This window comes from Falco biarmicus, chromosome 18, assembly GCF_023638135.1.
Source record: "Falco biarmicus isolate bFalBia1 chromosome 18, bFalBia1.pri, whole genome shotgun sequence".
NCBI lineage: Eukaryota > Metazoa > Chordata > Aves > Falconiformes > Falconidae > Falco > Falco biarmicus.
Window position 1 is genome coordinate 2891723 of NC_079305.1, and position 27726 is coordinate 2919448.

The window sequence follows — 27726 nt, forward strand, 5'->3', positions numbered from 1 at the left end:
TTTTCTCACTGCTTAGTCTTTACATTGTTTTCTTACTTTCTTTCTGTATAACATCTTACCCTGTTTGGTGGGATTGGGCTTTTTTTGTACTGAGAAATTGCATCTCAAAGATGCTAAACTCACCTCTTGAAAGGTTGGCCTCCACTCTAGAACGCCATCAAACCGCTGTTGCTTTTCTTTAACGTTAAAATAACGCTGGCCTCGCCTTTCGCTAACCTGGCAAAATCACTCACTGCATATTTATCAATTTGGGGAGGTGGGTTAGCATGGAAAATTTCCTTGAACAAAGATTGTGGGAGATGTATTAGTTCATCTGATACCATGTCTGTCACTTATGTAGACAGAGTAATTTGGAGTCCTGGCTTTGCCCTCGATCGTGCCTGAATTAAGGATACATTTTTATGAAAGTTTTATGGGAAGATTTAAATTTGCGATTTTTTTTTTTTGAGACAACTGTATGAAACTCCATGAAAATAATCCAGCGTTAAACAGAAAGGTGGCTTTTTGAAGTCCAACCGAACGTGGATGGTAGGAGTTAGGATTTATTCTGAAATGGAAATTGTAGTTCTATACCGTTTAAAAAAAAAAATAAAGCAGGTTAAAGAGAGGAGCTGCTCATAATGAGTCAAGGAAATCCTTGTGCTGTCCCTTTAACTACCGAACATCTGATTCCCTCATCTGGCAGATGGTCTCTGAGCACAGATTTGCATTCATTGTCTTGAAATCTGTTTTCGCGTTGGTGTTATATAGATTTCAGAGGCAGATCTATACACAGATCAGAATACAAAAGGGCCAGGAGGAAAATATCGCCAAGGCAGAGTGGTTTTAAAAAAAAAAAAAAAAAAAAATGCAGACCAGGTACCGTCCTGGCTCACAGCGGGCCGGGCTGGGGAGAGCTCCGATTTCCATGACTCGGAGATTTTGCCTGCAGAGCATGTTATTAAAAGTTTTCGGGCTAGACCTGACGGCCCGCCTGTAGTGACAAGTTGGGGGGCTTCTGGGCGCGTTGCAGTCCCTCGCTCGTCCTCGCCCGCGGGCTCTGCATGCACGCCCGCAGGCAGCGCTGCTGCCGCCCATTGCGGCCCCTCTCAGCGCTTCTTTCTTTCAAAATACCGCGCCTGAAGCAGCGCAGCCAACTACCTGTGCGATTGCTCGCTTAGCACAGCGCGGAACGGGTGGAGAGAGACCGCTGCTTTTAACGCAGCACAATCGCCGTGCGGCGGGACTGTTCGGTGTGGGGCTGACGGGCTATGACGCTGAACCAGCAGCTCGCCCGGCCGGGCTGCGGGGCGCGGGGGCTAGCGCGGGGGCTAGCGCGGGTCCGGGGCCACCGCCCCCGCCCCCGCCCCGCCGGCAGCCGGCCCGCTCCGGCCTCGCCGCCCCCGCCCCGGGGGTGACTGCTCGGAGCCGGGAGCTGAAGCCAGTGCGGAGCGGCGGCAGGACCGCCCGCAGCCCTCCAATCGGGGCCGGCTATGCAAATATCCACCCCTTATTTGGGTGCGGGCTCCTCCCCCTTCCCGGTATGTCTGCTCCCATTGCTGTAACCCATTCATGGTGACCGGTTTGGGAAGGACCGTCTCTTCCCAGGCGTAGTGTGTAATCAGACTCCCGTTAGCTCCATTTCTTCCTTTCTTTTACAATTTATCCCGCTTTTTTTTTTTTTTTTTCTCTGGATTAGGCAGCAATCAATCCTTGTGTCTGCTGAGAAACAGGTGATCCTTGTTAACAGCGATCAGTTTCTGGATGCAGTTTCCTCTTCTGCGTTTGAAGGATGATGATACCAGGCAAGACTGAATCAGCATAACTTTTACTGTGCAAGAGAAAAAACTTTTTTCCCTATTTGAAGACATTAAAACCACGTAGCATTTAAAAGCAGAAGAAGTTGGTTTTAAAGCTGAACTTCTCCACTTTCCTGGGATTTGTGTGTGTCAGTTTCAAAGGCTGTGTCTTTTTTTTTATTATTTTTTTTTTCTTTTCTCCTCCCTTATCTCCCAAAAGGAAACTGTTGCTAGTTGGAATAGACTTTTTAAATGTTTGGGATTCAAGATACTTTAGGAAGAGGACCAATTCTGAAAGATAAATCTCTAGGTTCTGAAATGGATTCCGTCAGGTCCTGGGTCAGAAACGTTGGGGTTGTGGATGCAAACGTAGCGGCACAAAGGTAACCGTGACTATTTCTCCCCTACTTCTCCACCCCCCCCGGTTTTTGTGTTTGGTTTTTTTTTTTGTTTTTTTTTTTTTTTAAGCAAGCCTTTTCTTTACTCCCTGTTGTGGTTTCCATTTGATGTTAAATTTATTTTCTCCCTTTCTGTCCCCCTCCCGGTCTCTAGTCAGTGAAAATTCAAGGTAGCGCAGCTAGATTTAGAGAGAAGCGCTCCAACACCGGAGAGCACCAAGAGTCCTAAAATCCAGCGCGGGGATCAGATGACCGAGAGATCGGATCGCCTTTTCTTTTTCTGCACGAGGGAGGTGGGTGGGTGGGTGGACTGGTTGTACCTAGCGGTACAGGCTATCCCTTCCAGCTTTCTGGGTCAGACAGCCGAATAGGAGCGGACCAAGTTAGAATTAACTTCAGTGTAGATCCTTTCCCCCGCCCTCCCTCCTTGGCCCATCTTGTTTTACTTAATGCGAGGGCTGTGCAGCTACCGTGCGTAGTGGGCCCAATGCTGGCTGAGTAACGCGGGCAAGGGGCGGTTTGCCGGGGGAGGGGGCGCCGGCAGCCTGGCACTGCGGCGGGGAGCCCTGCCAGCCCAGCCTGCCTGCAGCCCTCCCGCTTGCCTGCCCGCAGCACCTGCCTGCCGTGCCACGGAGCCTGCCCGTCCCGAATGCCACCGGGCACACTGTGCCACGGAGCCTGCCCGTCCCGAATGCCACCGGGCACACCGAGCCCGGGGGCTTCTCTGCGTGCCGCTTGTTCGGGCGGGTTAGCGCCCCCCCACTCCCCGTTTTCCCTTCCCAGCCAAGTCAGCACAGGACCGTTATTCCAGTCTCTTCCCATTAGGGAGTAAGATGATGAAAACCCTTTTTTACCTAAAAGTGGTGCGGTTTTTTCCCCCCCTCCTCGCTCTCTAGATACTTTTTTTTTTTTTTTTTTTAAAAAAAAAAGGTAGTAGCGTCGGGAAAGGGGAAGGCTAAATTGGTCCCGGGAATAAGTTAGGTTTTATTTAGTATAGAGACAAGGTGAAGGGCATGTAACAGCAGATGGGACTTCAAATGAAACAGGGACGTTATAGAAATAGTACATCTATGCCCCCACCCACGGCATGAGCCGTGAGCAAGGTTTTCCAGGCTCTATGGGAGGAGTTATCAAGAGTTTTATGAATGTCGATAGACGGTTTAATAAATACGAAGAGGGGGGGAGGATAGGGGGGGAGAGGGAAGAGGTTTATTCCTGAGGAAACCGAAAGTAAAAGGAAAGTGGAGGTGCAGTCGCATGGTGCTGCTCTGTGGCATCGCCAGGTTTTCTTCAGAGATCTGTAACAAACCAAGAAATCCCAGTTCTTACATGCAGAATGAGTGGAAGCCCCAAACTAGGTGCAGTTGTGGTGGATGTGGTGAGTCCACACCGTACCTGTTTGGCAATGGAAAACACAGGGAAACATTCGTAGTTCCCTGAAAGAGTCAAACCACTTTTGCCAATGCAGTGGAACTGTTTTGGGGACTGAAACCCGAAGCAGTTCTGACCCTAACTTGTCTGGCAGGTAGACTTAATCTGTGTATTAAGTAATACGGAGGTGCTCGTGTGCATCTATTTTCTCTGCAGTAGGTAGAAATCGGCGTTACGGAGAGGCAGCTGCAGCTAGTTTCTCTAAGAAATGGGGCTGCAGTTGGAGGTGTCGTGGATGCGCAAAAGCATCCTTTCCTCAGGCGGCCGATCTGTGGGAAATGTCACTGCATTTTCTGCAGTCAGGGATGAGAATTGGGCAAGGGCTAATTAACTTGAGTCTAAATTCTTTCAATTGAAATCAGAAATCGAAGACCCAGGCATCAGTTCAAATAGGTCAGTGGCTAAAGACTACACTGACAAACTTCGCTGCTGAGGGAAGCGGGCGCTCTGCTTGAAACTAGTTGTCTTTCACCTAAAATGTACGTGCCCTCAAGCTGACAGTCCGCTTGTAGGAAACGTTTTGAGGTCGCTTGTCTTCTCCTGCAGGAAAAGTGAACAATGCTGGGATGTATAGATAGCACTTCCAGACTCTCTGACATGTTACATCTGCTTCCCACTCCGCGCGTTGCATTGCGAGGAGGTAGAGGAGGAAGCAAAGCGCTTGGCGATAACCCATCCCTCACCGTGCGGGCTCTGCCAGTTCTCCTTGTCCTCGGAGCATAACAAAGGCGCCGGGGCCGAGCCGCGCGGTGCGATGCCAGCTCCGGGCTGGGGTCCCCCGGCCCCGGCCCGCAGCCGCTCCAGCCCCCCCGGCCGGCTCGGAGCGCGGAGCCGCCGTGCGCGCCCGCCGGTGACAAGTGACTCCTGTAACCTCCTGCGTGCGGCACTCGCACAAGGTGGGCGATTCCCGGCTTCTCTCCGAACGTGTGCTGCCTTTTCTGTTGTTGTTTTGCTGTTACTGCTGCACAACCTGGTAATGTCTTTGTCTCTCCCCCCACACCCCATCCCGTATGTTTCCTCCACAGCGGAGTAGCTTTGTCCAGAGCTCACTTTGAAAAGCAGCCACCCTCCAACTTGAGGAAATCCAATTTCTTTCACTTTGTTCTGGCTCTCTACGACAGACAGGGGCAGCCCGTGGAAATAGAGAGGACAGCTTTTGTGGACTTTGTAGAAAATGATAAAGTAAGGCTTGTTATCTTTCTTCATCCTCTTCTTTCCTCTCCAAATTTGACTTTTCTTCTCTCTCACTGAGCTGCGAACTTCTAATACCTGTTGTCCCTAATAAAATACGACCAGCTTTTTGTCAAGGGTTCAGGTGCTTTGGTAGAGCTGTTGCCCTCTGTGTGCTGCCGTAGTTAAAAAGGCTTGCGAGCCTCTGCTGTACCGGGAGTACAATGGGAATTTCATATACCTACTAAAAATAAAATTAAAAAAAAATCGTGGGGGATAAATGCGCCTTTTTAAATTTTTATTTATCTTTATTCTTATTTTTGGTACCTACCAGATCTGCCTAGTTTTATTAGTACTCTAATAGACATGGAATCTGACCTGTAATGTGTCATATTATCTGTTGAGCTCGATTATATGTATTTCTTAAGACTCCAAAGTCAATGGCAGGACTTGAAAAGCATTTGCTTTTGGATTTTAAATCCATATGTTGACTGCTTCACATTGTTTTAAGAATTATTTTCCTAGTCATGGGCAAGATTTTTTGAATTATGAAGGATGCTCATAAGTAATTATCTTCTAGGAAATTACAGTAAAAACCATGCAAGAAACATCCCTGTCACACAACGTTCAGGAAATAAATATCAATAATGTCTCAAAATAACACTGTGGCAAAGTAATGAACACATTAAAACCAAAACCACTGAGCTTTCCCACTATCAATCTGCTTGATGTAACTGACTTGAAATGTACAAATTCGTCTCAGTGTATTGACTTGAAAAAGTTGAGAGCATAACAGCAAATAAGAGAGGAAAAGAAGTTCTTGAACTCTTACAGGAAAAGATGTCAGCAGTACTTTGTAGTTTGTCCTGGGTCATTCGGAAGGTTAATACATCCCAATCAGTGGATTCACCTCTCAGAATTTTAATGAACTCCGTTGTAATTTCCATCACGATTATCAGCTTTTGCATTTTAAATGTGCCAAGTATAAATTCTGCAAGAATTTTTTTTTTTTTTTTTAAATTCTATCTTTCAGGAGCAAGGCAATGAAAAGACGAACAACGGTACGCATTACAAGCTCCAACTCCTTTATAGCAACGGTGAGTCCCCTTTCCAGTCACCTTCTGTAGGTTGCATAGTCAGGCAAGGTTTGTAGGTGCTGTCACTATGATTTCTAAAACACACAGAAATTCCCTTGCCTGGTGCCCCTTCAGTGTAGGGATGGGCTCTGAGGTTTACCTGGTGTGGATGGGCTTGGGAAGCACGCTAGGGGAAACAAAACTAAATGGTGTTTCTGAGGATGTTCAGTAAAGCACTAGATGAAACTAAATGGTTTTGTTCTTATGTTTAGGGAAAGCTGTACGTAACAGCATTATTTATTACTCTTCTGTCTCGCTCTAGGTGTCAGGACTGAACAGGATCTGTATGTTAGACTCATCGATTCAGTCACTAAGCAGGTGAACAGAGCTCCTATGTGCCGTGCTGTCCTGTCCCACCTTATCCTTCCTTTTCTCTTAATGTTGTCCCGCATGTGTTTTATTATCTGGTTCATTTTTGTCTCTTGTTCATCTGTATTGCAGATCTCATTTTTGAGGGCAATTGAAGAGTAATGCTCTTAAGTCTCCTTTTCCCCCCTCTATGGATTGTAGGTTTTGATCCACTTTTTCTCAGTATTTACATATAAGCTGCTTTCCCTGCTCCTAAAGTCTTTGGGGGAAGGTATTTATTTGCAAGGAATAGTGAGCAATGGTAAAAAGCCTTCACCTCACATCTGAATATTATGACCAATAAGTAACTCTCTGATGCTACTGGCTTACCACTTTTTTTTTTTTTTTTTTTTTAATTTTTGTAGCCCATAACTTATGAAGGACAGAATAAGAATCCTGAAATGTGCAGAGTTTTGCTTACCCATGAAGTCATGTGCAGGTAAGATGACTTTATTAACGACATACCATTTGTGAAGTCGGTTTCCATAGGTGCCAAAACAGCCTTTCTGATGAAGCTGTAGGTAGGAAGAGTTTGCTTTTGTTTGTTTCGTTAAATCAGAGAGATTCTTTGTGTAGGAAGCTTTTCTTTTTACATGCGGATAATATTTGATTTGGGTTCAGTACAGATATTTGGGTTTTCTTTATTTGTGGCGTGGGTTCTTCTTTTTTTTTTTTTTAACTGCAAGAGATTTAGCAGTCTGAGCTGCACTGTTTTGCTTTAAACTAGGCCTTTGTATGTGTTGTTTAAATCAAGACTTCTCATATGCTTACTTCTTACAAAATTCCTGTTCATCTTTTGAGAATTAGCAGTTTAATTTACAGGTTTTTACCTAGAAATTGAAAGGCATTCTTCATGTAATTTTCTCTGCTGAAATATTTTAATTTTCTTAATTGAATTATCACCATTAATGTTCTTTAATTTTGCTTAGTTCTACTCCAACCAGAAAAGAATCCCATCAAACCCGAACACAAATCTTTCTTTTCTATACTGTGTAAGCATTATTTAGGGGGCTTCCACCTTTTAATTAAAAAAGACCCTACTTTTAGCATGTAAAGTTATAAATTAGAGGGTAAAATGAGTTGAGGATGTTTTTAATAACATTTGTATAAGTCTGAAATTACATGTACCTTATGTATGTACATTGTGCTTCCATGGTAACTTACTACTTTTCCTGTTCTTGCATAATTAAATTTTTTTCAATACATCTAACAATGCAAACAGTCAATGCTCTTATATTAGAATGTGTTAAATTGTGCATAGAATGTTCTTTCACAAAATGAAAGGCAAACCCAATCTTGACTTTTATTAAACACAGTTTGTGATTTATTGTATTAGTGGGAAGGGGTTAAGCTGTTGGACTGAATGTTGCTTCTTTTAATGTTGCAGTTTGCTACTCGATTTTTTTTAAAGTAGCCTTTTGAGTTAATAAAGTAGTAAGAGCAGCTTATTGAGACAGACTTCTTCTTAAGAGAGGGTCTCAGTTTCAGTACTTAACAATTATGTCAACTATTCCATTACTTTTAAAATAAACGCTATTCTTATTGTATCTGTTGTGCTTTTCTCTCGTTAATTAAGAAAATGATCATTGTTACTTTTAACCAAGATTCACATACGTACACAGGAGCACAGCCCATCTCATGTAGAGAGATGCATGCTGTGCGCTCTGCCAGGACCTGTAGGTGTAGCAGCAAAGGTGTACCAGAAAGTAACGTATATACCTTTGCGTATATCTAGAACTTGTGTGTGGATTTAAATATATATGCTATCTATATTGTTTAAAAGTCTTTGCTATAACTAGGTGAGTTTTAGAGAAGACAGATCTTTGAATTGCTATGCAGTTGGGTCCTGGTTTGTGATAGCAAAATAACAGTTAGCATACTTCATCTTTCTCCACTCTTCCTGGAGAGAGTGCAGTTCTATTTTAGAAGTTAAACTATTTCAGCAAACACCAGCACCTTCCCAGCCAAAAGTACTTCAAAATAATTTGGCTTTTTCCCCTGCTTCCTCTCCACGCCTTTATAGTATCAAATGCTCTGTTCAGCTTTTATCTACCTGGCTTCTACTGATGCCTATAAACATATTCCATGCTTGATTTAAGGTAGTGTTTTACAAATGTAAACCGCTATTCTGATTATACTGAGCTCTTCTGCTTGATAGATTAGCCAAGGAAGAATTACAACTCAGAGACGTCCTTTCCATGTAAAACACAGATTAGTGAGTGAAATCAAAAGCGCTCTGTAACCTAATCAAGACATTTGGTTTTAAACGTCATGTTTTCCTAAAGTATCTCTGAACAGGACGCCGCATATTCTGAAGAGCCATTACACGTATCACTTTGAATAATGCCAAGGGAATGGATCCAACTCCAGTTAAACTTGACATTTTATTTTATTTCTTTTAAGTACAATAATCAAATCTTCCTCATTGTGTGCCGCTAAAGTGGCAGCATCAATTTTTAAAGCCCCTAGTTTAGTTTGCATTAATAACGGTATATAAAAATTTAATGCAATGTACCCGCTCTGCTGTCCAAATTGATGCCTACTGTTTTTAAAAAGAAGGGTCTGCCTGTCTTTCTGCTCTTCTTCCAAGCCTTGCTAGCTGAAGGTAGGCTTTTTTTTTTGGTTTTTTTTTTTTTGTGTGTGTGATCACACACGCAGATATTCTTGCTGTATAGAGGCAAGTGCATCCAAAACTCTGCATCCTCCACTCAGACAGTGACAGATGCATGCTTAGCAGGAAAGTTGTCTAAATATTGATACGGCTACAACAATCTGTCATACCAATTGAAAGTTAAACTCTCGACTCCCAATAATTAGTGCTTTCAGCGAGAGGCTCTATTTATTTATTTGCAGATCTGAAATTTTCCATTTGGGTTATTACGGCCTAATGGGAACTGTTCCTATTAGTTGGGTCTGCCTTAAATACACAGTCTTTCTCTCCGATGGTTGGAAATCAAGGTAAACATTCTCCTCTCCTGGAATAACTTTTTTCTCCTCTTCTTTTTCTTCCAATTATCGACTAAGAGGAAACTAGTTGTTATGCCGCTGCCAGCAACCCCCTATGCCCTCAATGCTCAGAGGGTTAAAAGGTATTATAATTTGAACAGAAGTAGTCTCAGGGCCTACAGCTGGCTAATAACAGAGTTGTATTGAGTGCAAGCAAGCCCCACAGCTGTGACTTTCGCCACAAGGCTCAGACTAGACGGGAGCTCTAATCAGCTGGGCCAGGCGGCCACTGGGGCCTGTGTCTTTATCGGCCAGATGGTGTGAATTTAGACACTTTTGTTATGCAATTGCAGGGAGGAGTTGGGGAGAAGAAAACAAAACAAAGGCCACCATGCTGTGAGCTTATTTGAGTTTGAAATTAGAGACAGATTTTTTTTTTTTTTTTTTGGGGGGGGGGGTAGTGTGAGGGGAGGGGAGTTGAGGGTTGAATTTTAAAACCATTTTAGTCAAGGGCAAGGAGGGAAAGGATGCAAGTTTGCCTTTGACGTGAGCCTCCTGGAGCATTCCGTTTGTAGATCTGGTGTTGTCTGTGGTAGCTTTCTGTTTTCTGTGTGTGTTTCCAGGTTTTTTCAGGACTGTTCACAATGTGTAAACCATTATTTTCCCCATATAGATCTAGTTAAAGGGGAAAGTATAATAAGCAAAGGTGTAGAAAAGAGAAGTCTTAGACCTCAGTGTTCTTGTTGAAGCAAATGAGCGTCTCTAAAGGTATGTTCCTAGCACAACATTGTAACAGAAGTGTAAATATCTGTGAAGTCATGCCAATAATTTGCTTTATAAGAGTATTGTAGGCTTGATCTTGGACCACCAGAGTTTGGGATTTTTGCCATTGACTTAAACTGGAACAAGCCAATTCTTTTAAAGACAGCACTTGTAAAACAAACTCAGTGGAAATGTTGGTGCTTGGATACTGTGATGAAATGCTTGAAAACAGGGATTTAAAGATTTGAGAGGTACTTTTGCTAAAATGCTGGGCTGAAACATCCTCAGCCTTTAAAAGTACTCTTGATTTCCATTGCGAACTACTCATTTGCTGGAAGTAAGCGATTGTTTTTCCTAACTGAGACATTTTTTCAGATACGTTTGGGCTCAAAAAGTATTATGGTCAAAGAGAAAAAAATCTAGCGCACTATCAAAAATCTGTTACCTGAGTGTGATAAGAATGTAGGTATTTTAAAAATATTTGGAGAACTTTAGGTGTAAGCCACAGTTTTAGAAGGGAAATTTTTAAGTATTACAAATGTGAGGTTCCTAACTGTGAGAATTGTGTGAACCAAAATAAACCGAGATAGGCTCATTTTAGAATGCACCCACGTTGTACTCATTCTAAAACACTTACGCCAAGAAATGGTAACCTCTTTGGGAAGAGTATAGGAGCTGACGAGATGTGGTGGAGGTACTGCTGGTGCATGCTGCTGGAATGTTACTGTGGTGCACTGCAATCAGAAATATTTCTTATGACCATCTGCATAAGTTACATGACCAAAGGATGTCTCCTTTAGTATTACTGCAAAGAGAGGAAATGACTGCTGTTTCAGTTAGCTGTAACCCCCGCCCCCCCCCCCCCAAGCCCAAACCAAAACACTACAACAATATTCTAAAAATTGAGTTCCTTTTGTTGTTTTATTATAGTGGCATGTAAACCAGCAAGTCATTTTTTCCTGGTGTTATTTCCAATGCATTGTTATATTGGACATGCTAAATTTTCATTCTTCTGAACAAGGGGTTTCTGCTTTTTTTGGGAGTTTATTTCTTTTTCTACAGAAAATATCTCACATCTTGGCTTTTAGTACAAAAATATGCAGTTCTTTATAACCAATCATTAGGCAGTGAAATGCATAAGAGAAGCACTTAAAACAAAATTGGGGGAAGGAAAGAGTGGGATATTCTTAGCTGGTATGAATTACCATAGCTTCACTGAAGTCGATGGAGCTATGACAATTTACAGCAGCTAGAGGGTCTGCCCCAGGGATTTTTAAATATTTAGTGTATCCTTTTATTTTAAAAGGACTAGCATCGATGAATAAGTGCAGGTTTCAGGCAAAGGGAATGTAGAAATGTTGAAACAGTTAGAGCTGCTATTCAAATAGATTTGCTAGTTGTATCTCATCTTGCTGGGCAATTTCAACTTGCAAACGGGAAGTTCCTGGCACATGCTGTAACTTAAGGAGAAAATGCACGCATTTGAAATTTTTCATATGTGAAAGAGGTTTTTTTGCCTAAATGCTTATTTTAGGTATTTATAATTGAATATTAGGCATTTAAGAAAAAGCGCTACTCTTTCATATTTTGTACTGCCTTCAGTGAATTCAAGCATTTTATTTATTTATTTATTTTAAATTCCTCTGCTTGGAATTGCTCCCCAGTTGGAAAAGTGCAGGATTTGGACTGACCATAGAATTTTGCAAATATATTCAGCACCTATTATATCACTTTACAAAACCCCAAACAATTTCTTGATTCCATATGTGTAAAGTTGAAGAACCTCAGCAGAATGTGACTAACATAATTTGGAAAGACATTTGTGTAACTTAAGGCAGAATCGGGTCTGGTGACTTCTGGGGCATATAGGATTTCTGATAGTCAACTTCAAGTTTTGGATGCCTCCATCCTCCCCCTCCCACGTTAGCTTTGGTTGGAGCAAACTATCTGAGCATCAAGATGACTTACATCTTCTAACAGACTTTTATGTTGCTACGAATTTATTAGAATTGAGAGTTTCAAAGCAAGGACTGTTTTTTAAAGTCTGTTAAACTTCTGATACTCAGCTGGTGTATATGCAAGGAGCATTGCCCCCGTCAATAAGTATATCGGTGGAAATCAAATAACGACCTGTCTCGATTTTTTTTTTGTTGTTGTTGTTGTTCTTTCCTTCTGTTCTTTTCTGAAGAAAGTTTCACTGGGAGTGAAGAACTTCAAATAGTTCCCAAGTGTAGGTTGCATTCTTCTGTACCATCTCTGGATACATCTGTGTTCTTATGTATGCATTGGTAGGTGTGCACACACACATAGTTGACTCTGTGCGTATGTGTGCATGCACACATACATCAATGTGGACGTGACGTACGTGGAGATCATTCTGCAACACATACCCTACTGCGAGCTCCTGAGGGTGACAGTGTTATCTTGTGTTTTCTTACCAAGTCAGATAAATATATTTATGCTGTGAGCTTATAAGAGAGAGTTCTAACTTCAGTATAGTTGCGTTGGCAGCCACACAGTATAAAATGTGTATAGATACATGCTTAATCTCAAGGGTTTATCATCACTGAAACGATTGCAAAGGGATTTACAGATGAAATTGCAACCTGAAAAACATCTCTTCAAATCCTTCGTAGGACCTAAGTATGTTCATTTGCTGTTTTTTCATCGGTGCTACTACAGTGTTGAAGTTTTCTGTGGGCATATGAAAGTTAGGCATTACTAGATATTTAATAATCAACAAATCTGTTATTAGAACATAACAGGTCATTAGGTTGCTTATAGTCAGTTCTAACACCTTCTTTTGATGGACTTTTAACCATACAGAACACATGATACTCATGCCTGCAATGTCATTATGACATCTGTTAGTAGTTTATTAAGCCTTTATAAATAGTACCTCAGTCTAAAGCGTGACCGTATTGCTGTTTGGTTTTAGCTGGGAATTTCAAAAAATGCTATGGGGAGCCAAGCGCCAAACTCCAGGTAGAATTGACTTGGGCACCCTATTCTCTTAGTTCTTCTTCCTTCTGGAAAGCCTAGCCAGAATGTTCTCTGTTACTCCTAGGCATATATTGAGCCCTGAAGGTTAGCAGACAAGACCTTTAGCTGGTTGCCTTGCTATCGGCTGTCTTGGCAATTTTTTTTATCTTGGTTTTCTTTCTCTAGCCGGTGCTGTGAGAAGAAAAGTTGTGGCAACAGAAACGAGACTCCGTCTGACCCCGTGATCATTGACAGGTAGGAGAGAAATCTTCGTTTTCCCACAAAAAAACCCCCTCAAATTGTTGTTTGCGCTTTGAGGTGGCTGAGGGTCTTTCTTGATGGTTCTCTGTCAGTGTCTGCCACGCGGGGATGTCTCTGTTTCATCATTCTTTACAAAAATGCCAGCCTAAGAGTTGGTTAGCTTTAGGGTTACCTTGACAAAACTGTTGACGTTTATCTTTTTAAATTAAGTGTATCTTTGTGTATGACTTTCTTTGTGACCGAATATTCCGTGTATGCACCTGGATTATCTTCTGCTCACCAGGGATATGATCCAACTGGATTACTGACACAGATAAAGCTTTGAGCAATCTAGCAGCTTCTTTAATGAAGTAACAATGTTTTTGTAGATATGTGGGGAGGAAGGAAGGAGTGAAAGCACAATCATGACATACTAGGCAGGGTTGAAACTGGTGGTTTGGAATTTGTGAGCAATTTTATGTAGAACAGCAGCTCTGTATGTTACTCAGTTCCAGATCCAGGTCTAGGTTCTGCTTGCTGGTTTCTAGGTAAATAATATAAATAAGGGAGAGCAGCAATGAACTGGCATGTTGAAAATCTTATTTGTGGAGGCTTAGAAAACAAGCCTGTGGAACTCACTGACTTGAGGTGTTTGGGATCTGGAGTTCAGCAAGATACACCAAAGAAAAGAATAGCCAGAGCTATTCCCAAAAGAAATACACAACCAAGACCTCCAGAAGGAGAACAGTAAATAAGGAAAACTCGGGAAGAAATATTTTTCCCCCAGACTCTCCTATAGTAACTTTTTAAAGAGTTTCTTTTCCCTGTAGCAGGTGGTACATGGGGCCGGTGGAGAGCTGATGCTGAAATGGATTGATTGTGGATTCATTTTTTATGTCTGTATGTGCCTGGCATGTTCTGCCTACATTCTACTAAGCATTATTTGTTACAATATTTGATGTGAATTTGCTTTGGCATTCAGAATGGTCAAGCTGGTCTGAAGAAAGATTTACAATTATTTCTTTTGTTTTTTCATCACAGAGTTAATCTAAATAATTTTGAAGCTTTGACGATACGACGGGGTTCTTCCACTCATTTTACCCCGTGGTTTTCCCTTTTAATTCTGTACTTAGAAGTTGTGGTTGGGGCCAAAGTTGGAAATTCCAGCAAACTGATTTGTTTGTGTGGGTGTGTGGGGCAGCTTCCTGACTAGGAGCAGAAGTCTTAGATATGCCATCTTGACCTTTCCTATGAAATTTGTAGCTTATTTTTGGCTGTGTTGATGTTTGGTATGAATCTGCATTTGGGAACTTTCCAGCCCGAAGCCTGAATTTTCTGAATCTTGTCTCACTGCTGGAGAAGCAGCATGACGTAAGGCAGTGTATTATTAACCTATGAGTTAAGGCTGCGAAGGGGGTAGTCACTACCACTAACTGAATTTGTCATCTTGAGCAAGCTGTCCATTCTCATGCAAAATGAAGATTCTGATGCTTTCTGTGGGGATTTGAGATCTGTTGATGTAAAATGAAATGGAAGTGAAACTATTAGAACAGTGTTACACTTTTCAACAACTCTGTGTAAAATGTGCAACTCAAGTCATCTGTGTGGTCAATGAGTCCTAACCTTTCCTAACTTGCTCTAAGCCTAGAACTTTTATTTGTAACTCCCCTGCTAACAGCAATAGGCGTTCTGCCTGTAGGCATTTCTTTTGCATGGAAGCATCCTCTAGGTTCAGTCTGGCAGCTTCTTGTTGAGTGTCAGTTCTTCCCTTTCATCTTTCTGTCTGTATGTCTCAAAATTGCAAGTGAAATCTGGAGTTCAGTGGTGGCAATAATAAGGTAAATGAGAGAAATAGCGGGTACAGCCTGATAAAGCTGTTAGACTTGGTTTTAAGGGCAGTCGCTATTTCAGGTTAGGCTACAGAGGAAAGGAATGGTTACAACTCCGCACTGCTGGCTGGGGGTAGCATGGTTTAGTGAACAGTGTGGTAAATAGAAGCTAAACTCAAAGCGAAACCTTTTTCTTGTTGTGCCACTGATCAGTAGTGCAGCCTTTGGGCGGGAGTGCTGATCTGCTGGAGGGCAGGAAGGCTCTACAGAGGGGTCTGGACAGGCTGGGTCGATGGGCCAAGGCCAGGTGTATGAGGTTTGACAAGGCGTAGTGCTGGGTCCTGCACTTGGGTGACAAAAACCCCATGCAACGCTACAAGCTGGGGGTACAGTGGCTGGAAAGCTGCCCAGCAGAAAAAGACCTGGGGGTGCTGCTCGACGACTGGCTCGACGTGAGCCAGCAATGTGCCCAGGTGGCCACCAGCATCCTGCCTGGTGTCACAGCGTGGCCAGCAGGACTAGGGCAGTGATCGTCCTTCTGTACTCAGCACTGGTGTGCCTGCCCCTCAGATCCTGTGCACAGTGTTGGGCCCCTCACTGCAGGAAAGACACTGAGGTGCTGGGGCGTGTCCAGAGATGGGCAATGAAGCTGGTGAAGGGTCTGGAGCACAAGTGCTGTGAGGAGCAGCTGAGGGAACTGGGGGTGTTTAGCCTGGAGAAAAGGAGGCTGAGGGGAGACTTCCTCACTTTCTACAACTACCTGAAAGGAAGTTGTAGCGAGGTGGAGGTCAGTCTCCTCTCCCAATTAACAAGTGATAGGACAAGCAGAAATGCCTCAAGTTGTGCCAGGGGAGGTCTAGGTTGGATGTTAGGAACAATTTCTTCACTGAAAGGGCTATGAAGCATTGGAACAGGCTGCCCAGGGACATGGTTGAGTCACCATCCCTGGAGGTATTTAGAAGACGTGTAGATGTGGCACCTGGGGACATGGTTTAGCGGGGCCTTGGCGGTGCTAGGTTAATAGTTGGACTGGATGATCTTAAAGGTCTTTTCCAACTGAAACAATTCTATGATCTAGCAAATGATTCCATCTTCTGTACAGTTATTCCTATTCCACCACTTTACCCAGTTAAAGAAGATTTGAGGAGTGAGAGATAAACCTGTGTATTACATCCAAATCAACACATGTAATGCAAATATAATAACAAAGTTATGCTGCACATGTCTGTGCACAGAGGAATTCATCGTCTAGTCTGTCATCCTCTGACATTTCCACAGCATAAGTGCAACTACTTAAGAGTTTAACTAAACAGTCCACTCTCCTAAGCTACGTTCAATGGGGCTAATATTTCTGTCTTTCGAATAAGCAGAAGACTCTGCTGGAGAGTGATGTGTGTTCTAAACTAGCTTGGGAATCCGGCAGCAGTGTCCTTATTTATTTAGGGAATCTTTATATGGCTTCTTTAGAAGAAAACATCTATGCTTAAGAATATGCTTAAGGTGGAATATAATTTCTGAAATGCAGCTTGCAGCTCTCTGCAACATGCAGGCCAATAAATATGGTAAGATTTTTCAGTTCAGTGTTGCTTTCATGGTGGTTATTTTTCCTAGTTTAAAATGAACTATGGGATTTCTTCAAGCATAAGTAATAATTGGAATGAAGTTTTTTTTTTAGTTGTTTGAAATGACAGGTAAATGTGAAAATCTGTCATGTAACAATGCAGCTGTTCTAGAGAAGTGGAAAAAACCCAGTAAAATCAAGAGAGAAGGGTTTACAAAAACACGTTTGTGTCATGCAGATCCATGCCTAAACAGTGCACACAAAGTGAAACGGGACTAGAGCTTTCCATTTAGAGTAAGAAGGAAAATGGAGGCCAGAGATTAACTTGGTTGTCTGAAGGCGCTAGGTTCTCCCTTTGAGCCTAGGTTAATTAATATGCATTGCTCCTGCTGCCAGAGTGTGTGAGAAAATTGTGGTTGGCACTCAGGAGATGCCGTCTGCATTGTAATTCCAGCTGTGTCTGAGGACTGATATGGTTAAAACATCGCTTGATTGTGCAGCGTAGAAAAGACCAACATCTTTGAAGCTCTAGTAGGTGACTACCACGAGGTGTGAGAGAAGAGATGGAACCCGGGTTTAGGCTGAGCTGTGTATAGCTTAGGTCTAGCAAGTTCTGCGTTTGATTTGCAACTCCCACAAAGGCAGTGGCTTCCTGAGGGGTTTGGGAGGGCATCACCTTACTAATCTTGAAGCTGTTTTACTGTACAAGCAGCCTGTGCGAGGCAAGCAGGTTCCCTCAGTGCTGAAGGAGCTGCAGGGTAGAGGGGTTTAGAGTCCAAGATGAAGGACACTCTGTATGGTACTCGGAGGTATACTTCTATCATGAGTGGGCACAAATTTAAATTAACTACTTTGGGTCCCCCTAAGGGTGGTGAAGAACCGAGGAGAGGCATTGCTGCTGGGTAGAGATGGGCACCAATGTCTGTGCTGCTGCAACTGACTGGTTTTCTTTTTTGCCTGAGCTAGCTAAGTGACTGCGTCTGGTCCAGCTGGCTGTCCTGTCATTGCATGCTTGTGACCACGCTCTCGGTGCATCCTACAAACCTCATGAGACCAATGAAGCATTCAGAATTGTTGAGGTTCTAACCTGCTATCCAGTGTTGCACTGAACTAAACATGCACCAGATTTAGCTGAGTTCAGGGGCTGTGCTGTAAGTTGCTGCAAAAACATACATAACTCCATCAGCAGTACAGTGTTGTCCCCTTTATTTGTTTCTTTCTGCGCTTCCTTGCTTTTTATGCTTCCAGAGACTGATGCTTAGACTGTTGTGTTGGTTTACCTCTTTATTGCTGTAGGGAGGCACAATTCATTGGTGTTAGGCCAAATCATAGAAACTATGATTTCCTTTAAAAAGGAAGAAATAGTTCAGTGGGAAAAAAATGTCAGCCATGTTGTTGTTGTTGGGTTTTTGCTTCTCCTTGAATGAATTCCAAAAGTTCTTATGCTGAATAAAACATTTCTGTGGTGACCTTCGCTCTGGGGACTAGATTTAGATCCTCGGGACGTTGCAGTCATTTTTCCATTCACTCTTGGAAACTAGCACGTTTCTATAAGAATTCTGAATAAGAATTCAGAGCTTCTTCACTGAAATTTACTGTGTAGGATACACTAGAGTATTTAGGTTCCTGCAACATTCAGAATTCCAGTGTAATTTGGATCAGAATCTGACTTCAGAATGCTGCCTCTATTTTTAACATCAACAATACAGCTCAGATCCTGCAATGCTGCTATTGCAGGCGTCAAAAAGCAGAAATGGGCATAACTCCACGGGACTGAAAGGACCAGCAGAACACAGAAGGGAGATTACGTGATAGATGTTTAGTCCAGAAGGATTTGCAAAATATGCACTCTAGTTTTTTGGACAATGCGATCCATGGTTATTTCTCAAAATGTTAGAGCAAGCTTTAACTTGGCATACAAGATACAAATTCACTGGAGCTAAATTGATTCTAGTGTCTTCCCATGGTGGCTCATAGCACTCGTGGATTCTAAATGATCTTAATTTCTGTTCATCCTGTCTTCTTGCTTAGTTTTTGGAGTTATAAACCTACCAATTCCAGAGGTACTGAGACTTCAGAAATGTAGAAGTTTTTGTTTCTTTTCCTCATGGCTGAAGTGGTGGTTCTTAACGTTCCTTTGTAGTTCCTGGAAATCAGAGCGTGAACTTTGCGTACTAGCGTTTCCTTCTGTGTTGCAATTGTAGACGGGGATATGAAGTGGATGGGTTGGGGTGCCTTTCAGATACAGGGGTGGAAGTTAGTTCGTTTGAAGATGATACTTCCCAAATGAAAACTGTGTTTTGTCATGCCTACGTTATGATTAGTTTGCTACCTTTCCCACCCCAGTTACACAAATAATCATAAGACCAAATTTCTTTTTAAGAGGTCGTGGATGCTGCAAGTGAATTTATTTCTTCATTTTACTGCAGATTTTCTCTCTCACTTTAGGTAAGCTTTTTATAGTTTTGGATGTAAATTCCCCATTTATCAAGTGGGAATGATCTTTTTGTTCCTTTCTTTTTTTAAAACTTTTTGTTTCGTGAAGATTTAAGCAGGTTAATTTGTGCGCTTGTTACTCTTAGTGCTTTACCTAGTTTATTAAAGCTGTGATCTAATTGAAGCCTTCAGGGTACTGGGAAGAGCTGAGTGACTTTTTCAGTTGAATGACTTATTTGCATTTTTTTTGGTTTTATTCTTCTTTTAATAAGAGATAAATAGTCAAAAGAAATTTATATGTAATTTGAATGAAACATCTTAAGTAAATTAAACAATGTGATGCAACTGGGATGGGACAGACTTTTTTTGTTACTACAGGGGAAATTACTTGGAACACCACTGCAACACGCGAGCATGAGCTCTGTGCTGAGTGTAGCTGGCTGTCTTTATGGTTTTGCTGTGTGGAGGCTTTTGAGTCCTCCGCTGTCTTTGAGCTGATGGAGTGAAGTCCTAGCTCTGTTGCTTTTAAGCATCCGAGATCCTGGGTTCAGTTCCTCCTACTGTTAACCTAAACTTTTCCTAATTGTCCTGTAAAGAATCGAATGGGGTCTGTTACCACCTTAACATTTATTTATTGCAGTCATTGCTGGGGCAGCGGTTGCAGAGGTGGGTGGGATCTGAGCGCGTCGCTGGGCTGTGGGATGCGACCGTGGGTCGAGACAGGCATGAAGCAGTGAGTGGAGGCGTGGGGCTGGATCTGCAGCTGGGCCAGCAGAGCTCTAGCCGCTGGCACCAGCTCACCCTTGGCACAGAGGTTCTGTAGGTGGTGAACTGCAATATTGGCCAGCTAAATTTAGGCTTTTATTCTTAAAGAAAAACCCCAAAGTACGAACACAGCTGGCATGCTTGTTAGCATCTCTATAAAGAAGCAGAAGAGACTGGATTACATTCTTGTGCTATAGGAGTCCGTCCCCTCAATGCAGAAATGGCACAGCACGGGTGGGGGCTTTCTTCCCTGCTGGTAGCCATGCCCTACCTGCTGTATGGATAAACAGAGCTCTTCCAGGCTGGCTGGCTGGCTGGCACGTTGCACAAGCACTAAAATTCACTTCAGGAAAGACAGCTGTTGCCAGGCTTAAACGTTCTGACTGTGCCTCTATAGTATCCATGCTGTGTGTTCAAGTGCTCTGTGAGAGATGTCCACGTTAATAGGAGCGCGCTTTATGTTGTCTTGTACACACACCCCACCCCCCCCGCCCCGTTCTCTGTCCCTGTAAAAAGTTCTCTCTCCACATAAAAAATGACAAAAGAGCATATAGATTATCTTCCATCTTGAAGGATCTGGCTGGAAATAAATAAATAAATGCAGACTTCTGGATATCCTGGGGTTTTTTGTTTTGGGGTTTGTATGGTGTGGTTTTGTTCTGGTCCCCCCCCCCCCCCCCCCCCCCCCCCCCTTTTTTTTTTTTCTTTTTTCTTTTTTTCCCCTTTTAATCTCAGCCACCTAAAAAGGACTTTATCCCTTCCATCTCCCTTTCAGGCTGATCTCAAAACCCGTTGGGTAACACAAGGATACTCCCTAATGCTTAGAGGCAGAACAGCATGAACGGAGGGGCCTGGATCAAATTCCCACTGATCCCAAGTTGCCCTGTCACTTCAAACAAGTCAAACAATTCCGTGCTGCAGTTTCCCCCTTAACCAAAGTGTTAGCAGTTACCTAGCTGTGGAAAGTGGTTTCAGATCCTTGAATGAGAATTTTTGTTTTTATTTTTCATGTTTATACTGCAAGGAAGATTTCATCTACATGGCAGAGTTGGATTGTTCTTGTCCTGCTCCGTTCTCCATGCTCCTTGTAAGGCTGCCAAGGTAGAATAAATGTCTCAAATCTGTTGCTGCTGTGGGGTGAAACTAGGAACCACAGATAGCCGCAGCCCTCCTCAGCTCCCTGCATGCTCCAATCCCCCCTTCCAAGCCTCCAAAACCCACACTGATCTCTTCTCTTGTCCTAGGGAGTCAAAGTCCTTTGTTCACTGCTAAACCCAGCTCTCCTGCAAAGAGCTGCTGTTGTGCCATCTGTCTCTTTATGAATTTTTTAGTAGACTGGATGTTTGTGGGGAGTCAGTAACTTAAAGTGCACTATGCTAGCCATTTGACAAGTGGTTCTCCTTGTGTGTAATTTGTTTGTTTGTTTCTTCCCCTGCCCCTTTTGGCAAAATTTCTTTGCTAGCTTGCTGTCCAAAGTATCTTGGAATTTTTGATGTGTACAGTCACTTAAAGCTTGTAAATGGAGTAAACTGGCGACTAGCTTGGGTCACTTAATCTTTTTTTCTTTTTTCGTAATGTCAACAGACAACAGATTTTCCAGCAAGCTGGTGAGTCAAAAGAAGCTTAAAGATCTCTTTGAGTGCACTAAAAAAATGAAGAATGGACTTGTGGTTAAAGAACTAGTTTGAACTGTGGAAGTCGTAGATTCTGCTCCTTTCTCTCTGTTGCAGACTCCCTGTATTTTTTGTGCCATTCACATAGTCTCTGTTTAACAGTAAATCAAGTGTAAGTGTGTGCTCTTCTAGCTTTCACTGATAACACAAAGATACATATGCTGAAAATTGATGCATGGAAATACTACGGTCATGTGGGACACCGTGGCCGTTAGGGTGGAGATAGTTTTGGAGTGATTTCAAAAGTTATTCTCCCCTCAGACTGTTAGTTGCTGCTGCCTGGGCTGAAGGTGTTACTGATTCTGAAACTAAGGAAAAAATAGGTGAGTTGAAGTCACTGCTGATTTCAAGCTCAGGTTTATTAGGAATTTAACGGAACTGGAACCTCGTTCCCACTAGTGTTTTATACACGGGTGCTCCTAGCTGTGCACTGTCATTGTGCGACTGTGTGGCCGTTTTGTCCTAAGGACCTCACCTGAGCCCTGTGAATGGGGTGCTTTGCCTTTTTGGATACGTTAGAGGGGAAAAATGTAAGGATGGGAGTGTTCACCAATATTCCTTGCTTTAGACCCACTGCGTCTGTAACTGGAACAGTTAGCGTGTGTTCTGGTTTCAGAACTGCAAGGGGAGCATGGTTAAGTCTGAGAGAGGACACAGATAATTTAAAGAAATAAAACCTGACTATTGCTACTACTGCTTGGAAGCCTTAAGAAAATAAGTCCAATAAAGACAAGACCCAAAGGATTTTAGCAATTCTGCGTAAGTCAGATAAGCTTCCATGATGCTTTAGTGCTGTTTGGACAGCAAGCATGGATGAATTCCAGTCTTGTTAGATTAGTTGTGCTTTAGCTGAGATAAAAAACATTGATGGTGCTGGCTGGCTGAATCCTGACTGAGCAATGCGAAGTTCTGAGGAGAGTTCATACATGGTGTGGAAAAATCCATGTCCCCTTGTAAAATGATGTTTTGTCACTGCAATAAGGAGAATTTGATCTAGTTAGGGTTGTGTTCTCCTAAGCAGCGAGTGAGGAGGTTAAATGGCTGTGCAGCCCGCTGATTTATAAGAGGTCTCAGAAGCACAGGTGAGATAGCAGTGTAAGAAGCCATTAGAATCAATGAGTTTGGTACTAGTGGAGAGGGAAATGGAATTAAAGTTTCCCATGAACTAAAGCACCTCTGGGAATAGGAGCTGAGGATAAATTCACTATGCAAACAGCACAGAAGAAATTCTGGGCAGTTAAGGACGTAATGTGAGACATGGGATCTCTACAACTCAACTTTTGGAAAATGAGTCTGTGTTTGCCTGGATCCATCTGCACTCAGAACTGAAAATGCCAACGTCTCAGAGTATTTGCATCCTAACAAAAGCATCCTCTGTGCATTTATGACCTAAAATACTCTTCCTTATCACTTTTGCATTCCTCTTGGCCTCTGTCTAGACCTGGTTTTATGGACTTGTCACTTCATCTGCCCTAACCTTTTTGGTTACTGCCTCTTGCTTTCCTTTTGAACCTTTTGTTTCTGTCCATCCCTTCCTTGTGTGTTTCTTTCACCATCTGTTTCTGGTGGGATCTCATATATTTTCAACCCATTAAACATCCCAGGATTTTAGCCTCTCTGAAGTGAGTGCTTCACATCTGAAGAAGGCCTCCCCATTCATGCATGGTGTTTCCTGCTTTCAGCTAGAGTATGAAATAATTTTTCCTGCTCAGAACATCACTGAAAGTCTTTGTAAAATGAAGGCAAGGTTGAGGTAGAAAGTAGATAACGTATACCTGAAACTTGCCTTAGTCAGTTGGAGATGGGATCATAATTTTAAAGACAGTAAAAGCTCATGTGACTTGCCCAAGATCACGTAGGAGACTGTTTGTGACACAGTGAGGAGTCGAATCCAAGACTTGTGTGTTCCATGCTGGATCATGTAAGCTTGTCTTGGAGCAGCATTCCCCCTCTACAAGTGAGCATTCCCTCTCTACAAATTTCTGTCTTTCTCTCTGATTTGGATCTCTAATGTGCTGCTGTCATCTGACCCATCTTCTCCCCCCTGCTTTTTCTGTCTTTTTTTTTTTTTTTTTTCTTCTCCTCTTCTCTCCTAATTTCCTTCACAAATAAATGCTTATTTCTCCATGGGCATTCCATTTATAACTCCATGTTTGGTGGCTTTTCCTTCAAGTGGAGTCCATTGAGCTTGTAAATTGTATTGGATCAGTGAGCCTATAATGAGGCTTCTAAGTCCAAACAGTGCAAGTCTGCCGGGATTTTATTGTTCATAAAGCTTCTTCCCTGGGGAGTGATAGAGCCATTAGGTGTGTGCTGTGTTTAATATTTGGCCATGACAGGAAGCAATAATTTTCTATCTTTTACTGTGGCTCCCAAGTTGTTTTTAAGCAGTCAGCTTATTTGAGTCTTGGTGACTGCGAATGCATTAGGCAAAAGGAGTTGTTCTATCCTGCGTGGGTTTGTATCTTTCCTACAAAAGCTATTTCAAGAAAATAAAATAAAATGAAGTGGCAACTGATTGCCCTATAGTGGCTTTTAATTGCCCCTTTCATGAGCTCCCAAGTGCTGTCACATCTGACAGGAGATGGCATAAAGCTGATTTCACCAGATGATGACATTTCTCATGCTGAAGGGATTTTTTGTATTTATTCCAGCAGAGAACAACCACCAGGGCTCCCATTTGTATGGTATGTGATGGGTTTGGGGATTTATCTTGGGCAAATCCTCATCAAAACTCCCTTTAACTTTGTTTTAACTTCAGTGGAAGCAGGAGCAAGGTTGTATTTAAGAATTCTGTAAGTGGCTATATATATATATTTTAGCAGAGAAAAGTTCAAAAGCAACTACGTTTTGGGTGCTTCAATTTTTTCTGAGGCCCAACTATGAGCCATTTTCAAAAGGTCCCATTTCCAGATGACGCTACCTCTAGCAAATGCATTTCCATTGTGTTAATTTAAAAAGTTGAAATAAGATTTTCAATTTTCACTTAAAATGTATTTTCACAGGGGGGTGGGTGTCAGGACAGACACCCAAACAAACAAAAAAACTGCTAAAGGACTGTAAAACAGTCAGTCTGCCTTTCCAGAAAAGACTTGCAATCTGTGAAAGAAAATTTTACATTTTTCCACCAGTTTTTGTTTGTTTGTTTGTTTCAGTCTTTACCCTTGCTCTTTGAAGCTCAAGCTTTGTTATGATTTTAAATTGGGATTCTCAAGCCATTTGATGACTCTCCAAGTACATACGCACTCTTACTCCTGGAGTGTTTAAAAATGAGCTTTGCCCCACATTTACACAATCTACTGTTTTTGAACCAAGTGTTGCCCAACAGGTTGCGTTTCTCCTTAGTACCTTTCAGGAGATGGGTGAGGTAGAAACACCATCTAGGATGTCAGTCCAGCATCAGCCTGACAGGCACCCTTGTTTTCTTATTTGTTCCAGTGGGAAGCTTTTTTTGGGCTGTAGGAAATAGCAGCGCAGTAGTAGTTTACAGGGATTCTCCTTCCACTGTTGCACTCCACCCTGGGGTACCAAAATAGGGTAGCCTGCAGCTGGGAAAGGAAGTAAAGCTGTTGGTGACAACCCAAATATGCCTGTCAGCTCCATTACAACTACGTATGAAAGTAATTCCGCTGTCCACGAGCATTTGTTCTGAGGGAAATGTGATGCAGTTTGGAGAGGGTTTTATATAGGGCACAGTGTCTTACCAATCTGTAAGCAGAACTCTAAGGTAAGGTTTTTTTTATAAATTGAGTATTTCTCCGTGAGGAAGAGAAATAGAATGGGATGAGAACTTTTAAGTGATTTTAGAAAATCTATAGTCCAATGTCATCTTTTTGACTTGTGCTTTATTAAAGATACTTTAGAAAACTCTAGGAATTGTCTTAACCCATTCCTATCCTAGGTTTCCCACCAAAGCGAGATGAAATGAAAAGACTGTTAGAGGAAGCCCACAATCATCAGTGAAATCAGTAGATACAACTCCTCCTTTTCGGCTGTCTGCCTAAGCCTGCATCAATAAAGAAGAGGTCAGGCAGAGGAAAGAGTAAATTTGGGGCACACCCCTGTCATCAACCCAGTACTTTGTGCTAACGGAGTATGCTTTCGTGGAAGGGATGGAAGTTGGGGTGTCTGAAGTTCGTTTCCATCACCCCCCTTGCTGTAGCCTGCGGAGGGACTTGGACAGATCACTTCTCCCTTGAGGTGCCTGCTTAAATTGCAAGACCTTTGAATGGGGACTGTTTGGCAAGCAAGATGGGTGATGGAGGAGGAGAGTTTCATCTTGGCTAGAAGCATGAGGTTATTCTGTAGTACTAATTGTGAGGGCAATTTAAATGACATTGATGGTGTCTGCCAACAACAGAAGGTATTTTGAGTATGTTGACAGGTAGTTGAGGAGGAGCAGAATCAATTTGCACAGGCCAACCTCCTTCTGAAAAGAACACTCTTCCTCACGTGTTTGGATACCGTAACGTCAGTTTAATACACACTCTTCAGTACCAACTAAATTATTTTTGAAAAAGTAGCCCAGTGACTGAACTGGAATAATTTGGGTTTATAGAAGCTCTGCAGCTCAGAGCATCAGAACTTCATATCCATGTGACCTGGGGCGATGAGCGAGCGAAGGGACTCTGGCTCTGCAGCTTGTGGAAAGTTGAGCCCTTTTCCCTCTGCTCAGGTTTTGGCATAAAGACAGAAAATTCTGCTCCATGGATTTTTCATCTCTTTAAAGAACAAAAGAGTAGAGTAACTATTCTCATTGGAAACATGAATCCCAAGCAAAGTAAAATGATACTGTCAGTTACCACAAACTCTTTCAGGATTCACGCTCTGTAGCCTCCTAGGAGGTTGCTCCTCTGACAGTCTTTCCCTCAAAGAACTAGTTGGCTTTCTCCACAGGACGTACCATCAGTTCTGCATGCTTCTGACGCTTCCCATTGTTGCTGCTGACTGCACACCAAGCTGTTATTTTAGCCTGATTATTGTAGGTGTTCACTTGCTCTAGTTAGGTCTGTTCCTTTGCTCCAGGGGAAAAGTTTTCCACTCCCATATTTTCCCACTGGGTCCTCCTCTTGATCTTTGCAGCTCTGTGCAAGAGGCTTGTGTCGGAAAGGAAAGAAATAATTGCCTTGCTCTTATGGCTCTGTACCCAAGAGCTGTGTTGCAAAAGCATGACTGCACAAGGTGTGTTTGCATTAGCCAGACACACACACATGTTCTTTTTCAAAACGCCAAACCTTAGAGGAAGATCATTGAGTGCTTGAAAAAAGGTGGCATAGGGAGGGTAATTACAGAGGCGTTTAAAGCAGTTGAAAGCCTGTACACAGTGAACAGATGAAATTAGCTGATGGCATAAAGAAATTAGACTTGAAGCCCAGAGCGTTGATGCCAATACAAATTGCATTTAATTATTTTTGAAGAGATGTGGTTAGGTTTTCTTATGCAACATTGATAAAAAGCTGTTTCAGAAACCGGGTCCTGATTCCGCTATGTAATTAGCACTTGATATCATTTAGCATCAATATCAAGCATGTATGTAAATATTTTGTTGAAACTCAGTCCTGGAAAGAAAAATGAAACTGCTAAGATTCCCATCTGGGCTTCTGTTTTATCTCTCATTCCCAAACTTTCCGTAAGAAACTACAGTTTTGGAATTTCCTTTTTTGAAAAGATGAAGCTTTAGGATTCCCATGTTCATGTGAATCTAACCCAAAAAGTGCTGTTTTGGAAGACTGGTGAAGCAGAAGTAGTCTGCCTCTCATTTATACATGCTGTTTATCTTTAGGATCTGTCTTAAGTTTTTAATCTGGACAGCTTTAAATGATGCTTAAATTTCTAGCAGCTATAAATCTCACTGGATCTTAAAACTAGATTATGCAAGATGCTGATTTGGAGTATGAGGGAATACTTGAATAGCGATGTTTTTCCATATCTCTACTCTCATTAGGAACATGGGTGCTCAGTACCTTGAAGAAAAATAATGACGACTTTTAAGGTTGAATCCATGCCAGTGTAAATCATTCTACTTGATGTTGACAAAGTATCTGGTCAGTCAAAATTCCTCTGCTAAAGAGGGGAGAAAAAGTATACAGTGTTGTGTCAGTGTCACTTGTTGACATAGAATCTCAAAAAAAATATCCTCTGGGATGTTTTGGTTAAAGGTGGTTTTTTTTTTCCTTCCCCTTTATCTCAAGCATTTCCCAGCATTCCTTCAGGGACATCTGGTTCTCTCATTTTCTAGCTTTACTTTGGTGCCTTCAAAAAAGTATCACTG

At 42.4% G+C, this 27726-nt stretch overlaps 1 protein-coding gene across 9 annotated transcripts in view; it reads left to right on the top strand.

Moving 5' to 3' along the window:
* Positions 1-2030: 2030 nt before the first annotated feature.
* EBF2 (EBF transcription factor 2) overlaps positions 2031-27726 on the top strand; it is a 143991-nt gene continuing 118295 nt past the window's right edge. For 8 of the 9 annotated variants that reach the window (XM_056362883.1, XM_056362884.1, XM_056362878.1 and 5 more), the window contains exons 1-6: positions 2031-2161; positions 4633-4789; positions 5811-5874; positions 6176-6231; positions 6627-6700; positions 13138-13206. In XM_056362883.1, coding sequence (XP_056218858.1) covers positions 2031-2161; positions 4633-4789; positions 5811-5874; positions 6176-6231; positions 6627-6700; positions 13138-13206 — 551 coding nt within the window. The remainder of the gene's footprint in view (positions 2162-4632; positions 4790-5810; positions 5875-6175; positions 6232-6626; positions 6701-13137; positions 13207-27726) is intronic. The other variant, XM_056362879.1, reaches the window with a different exon arrangement.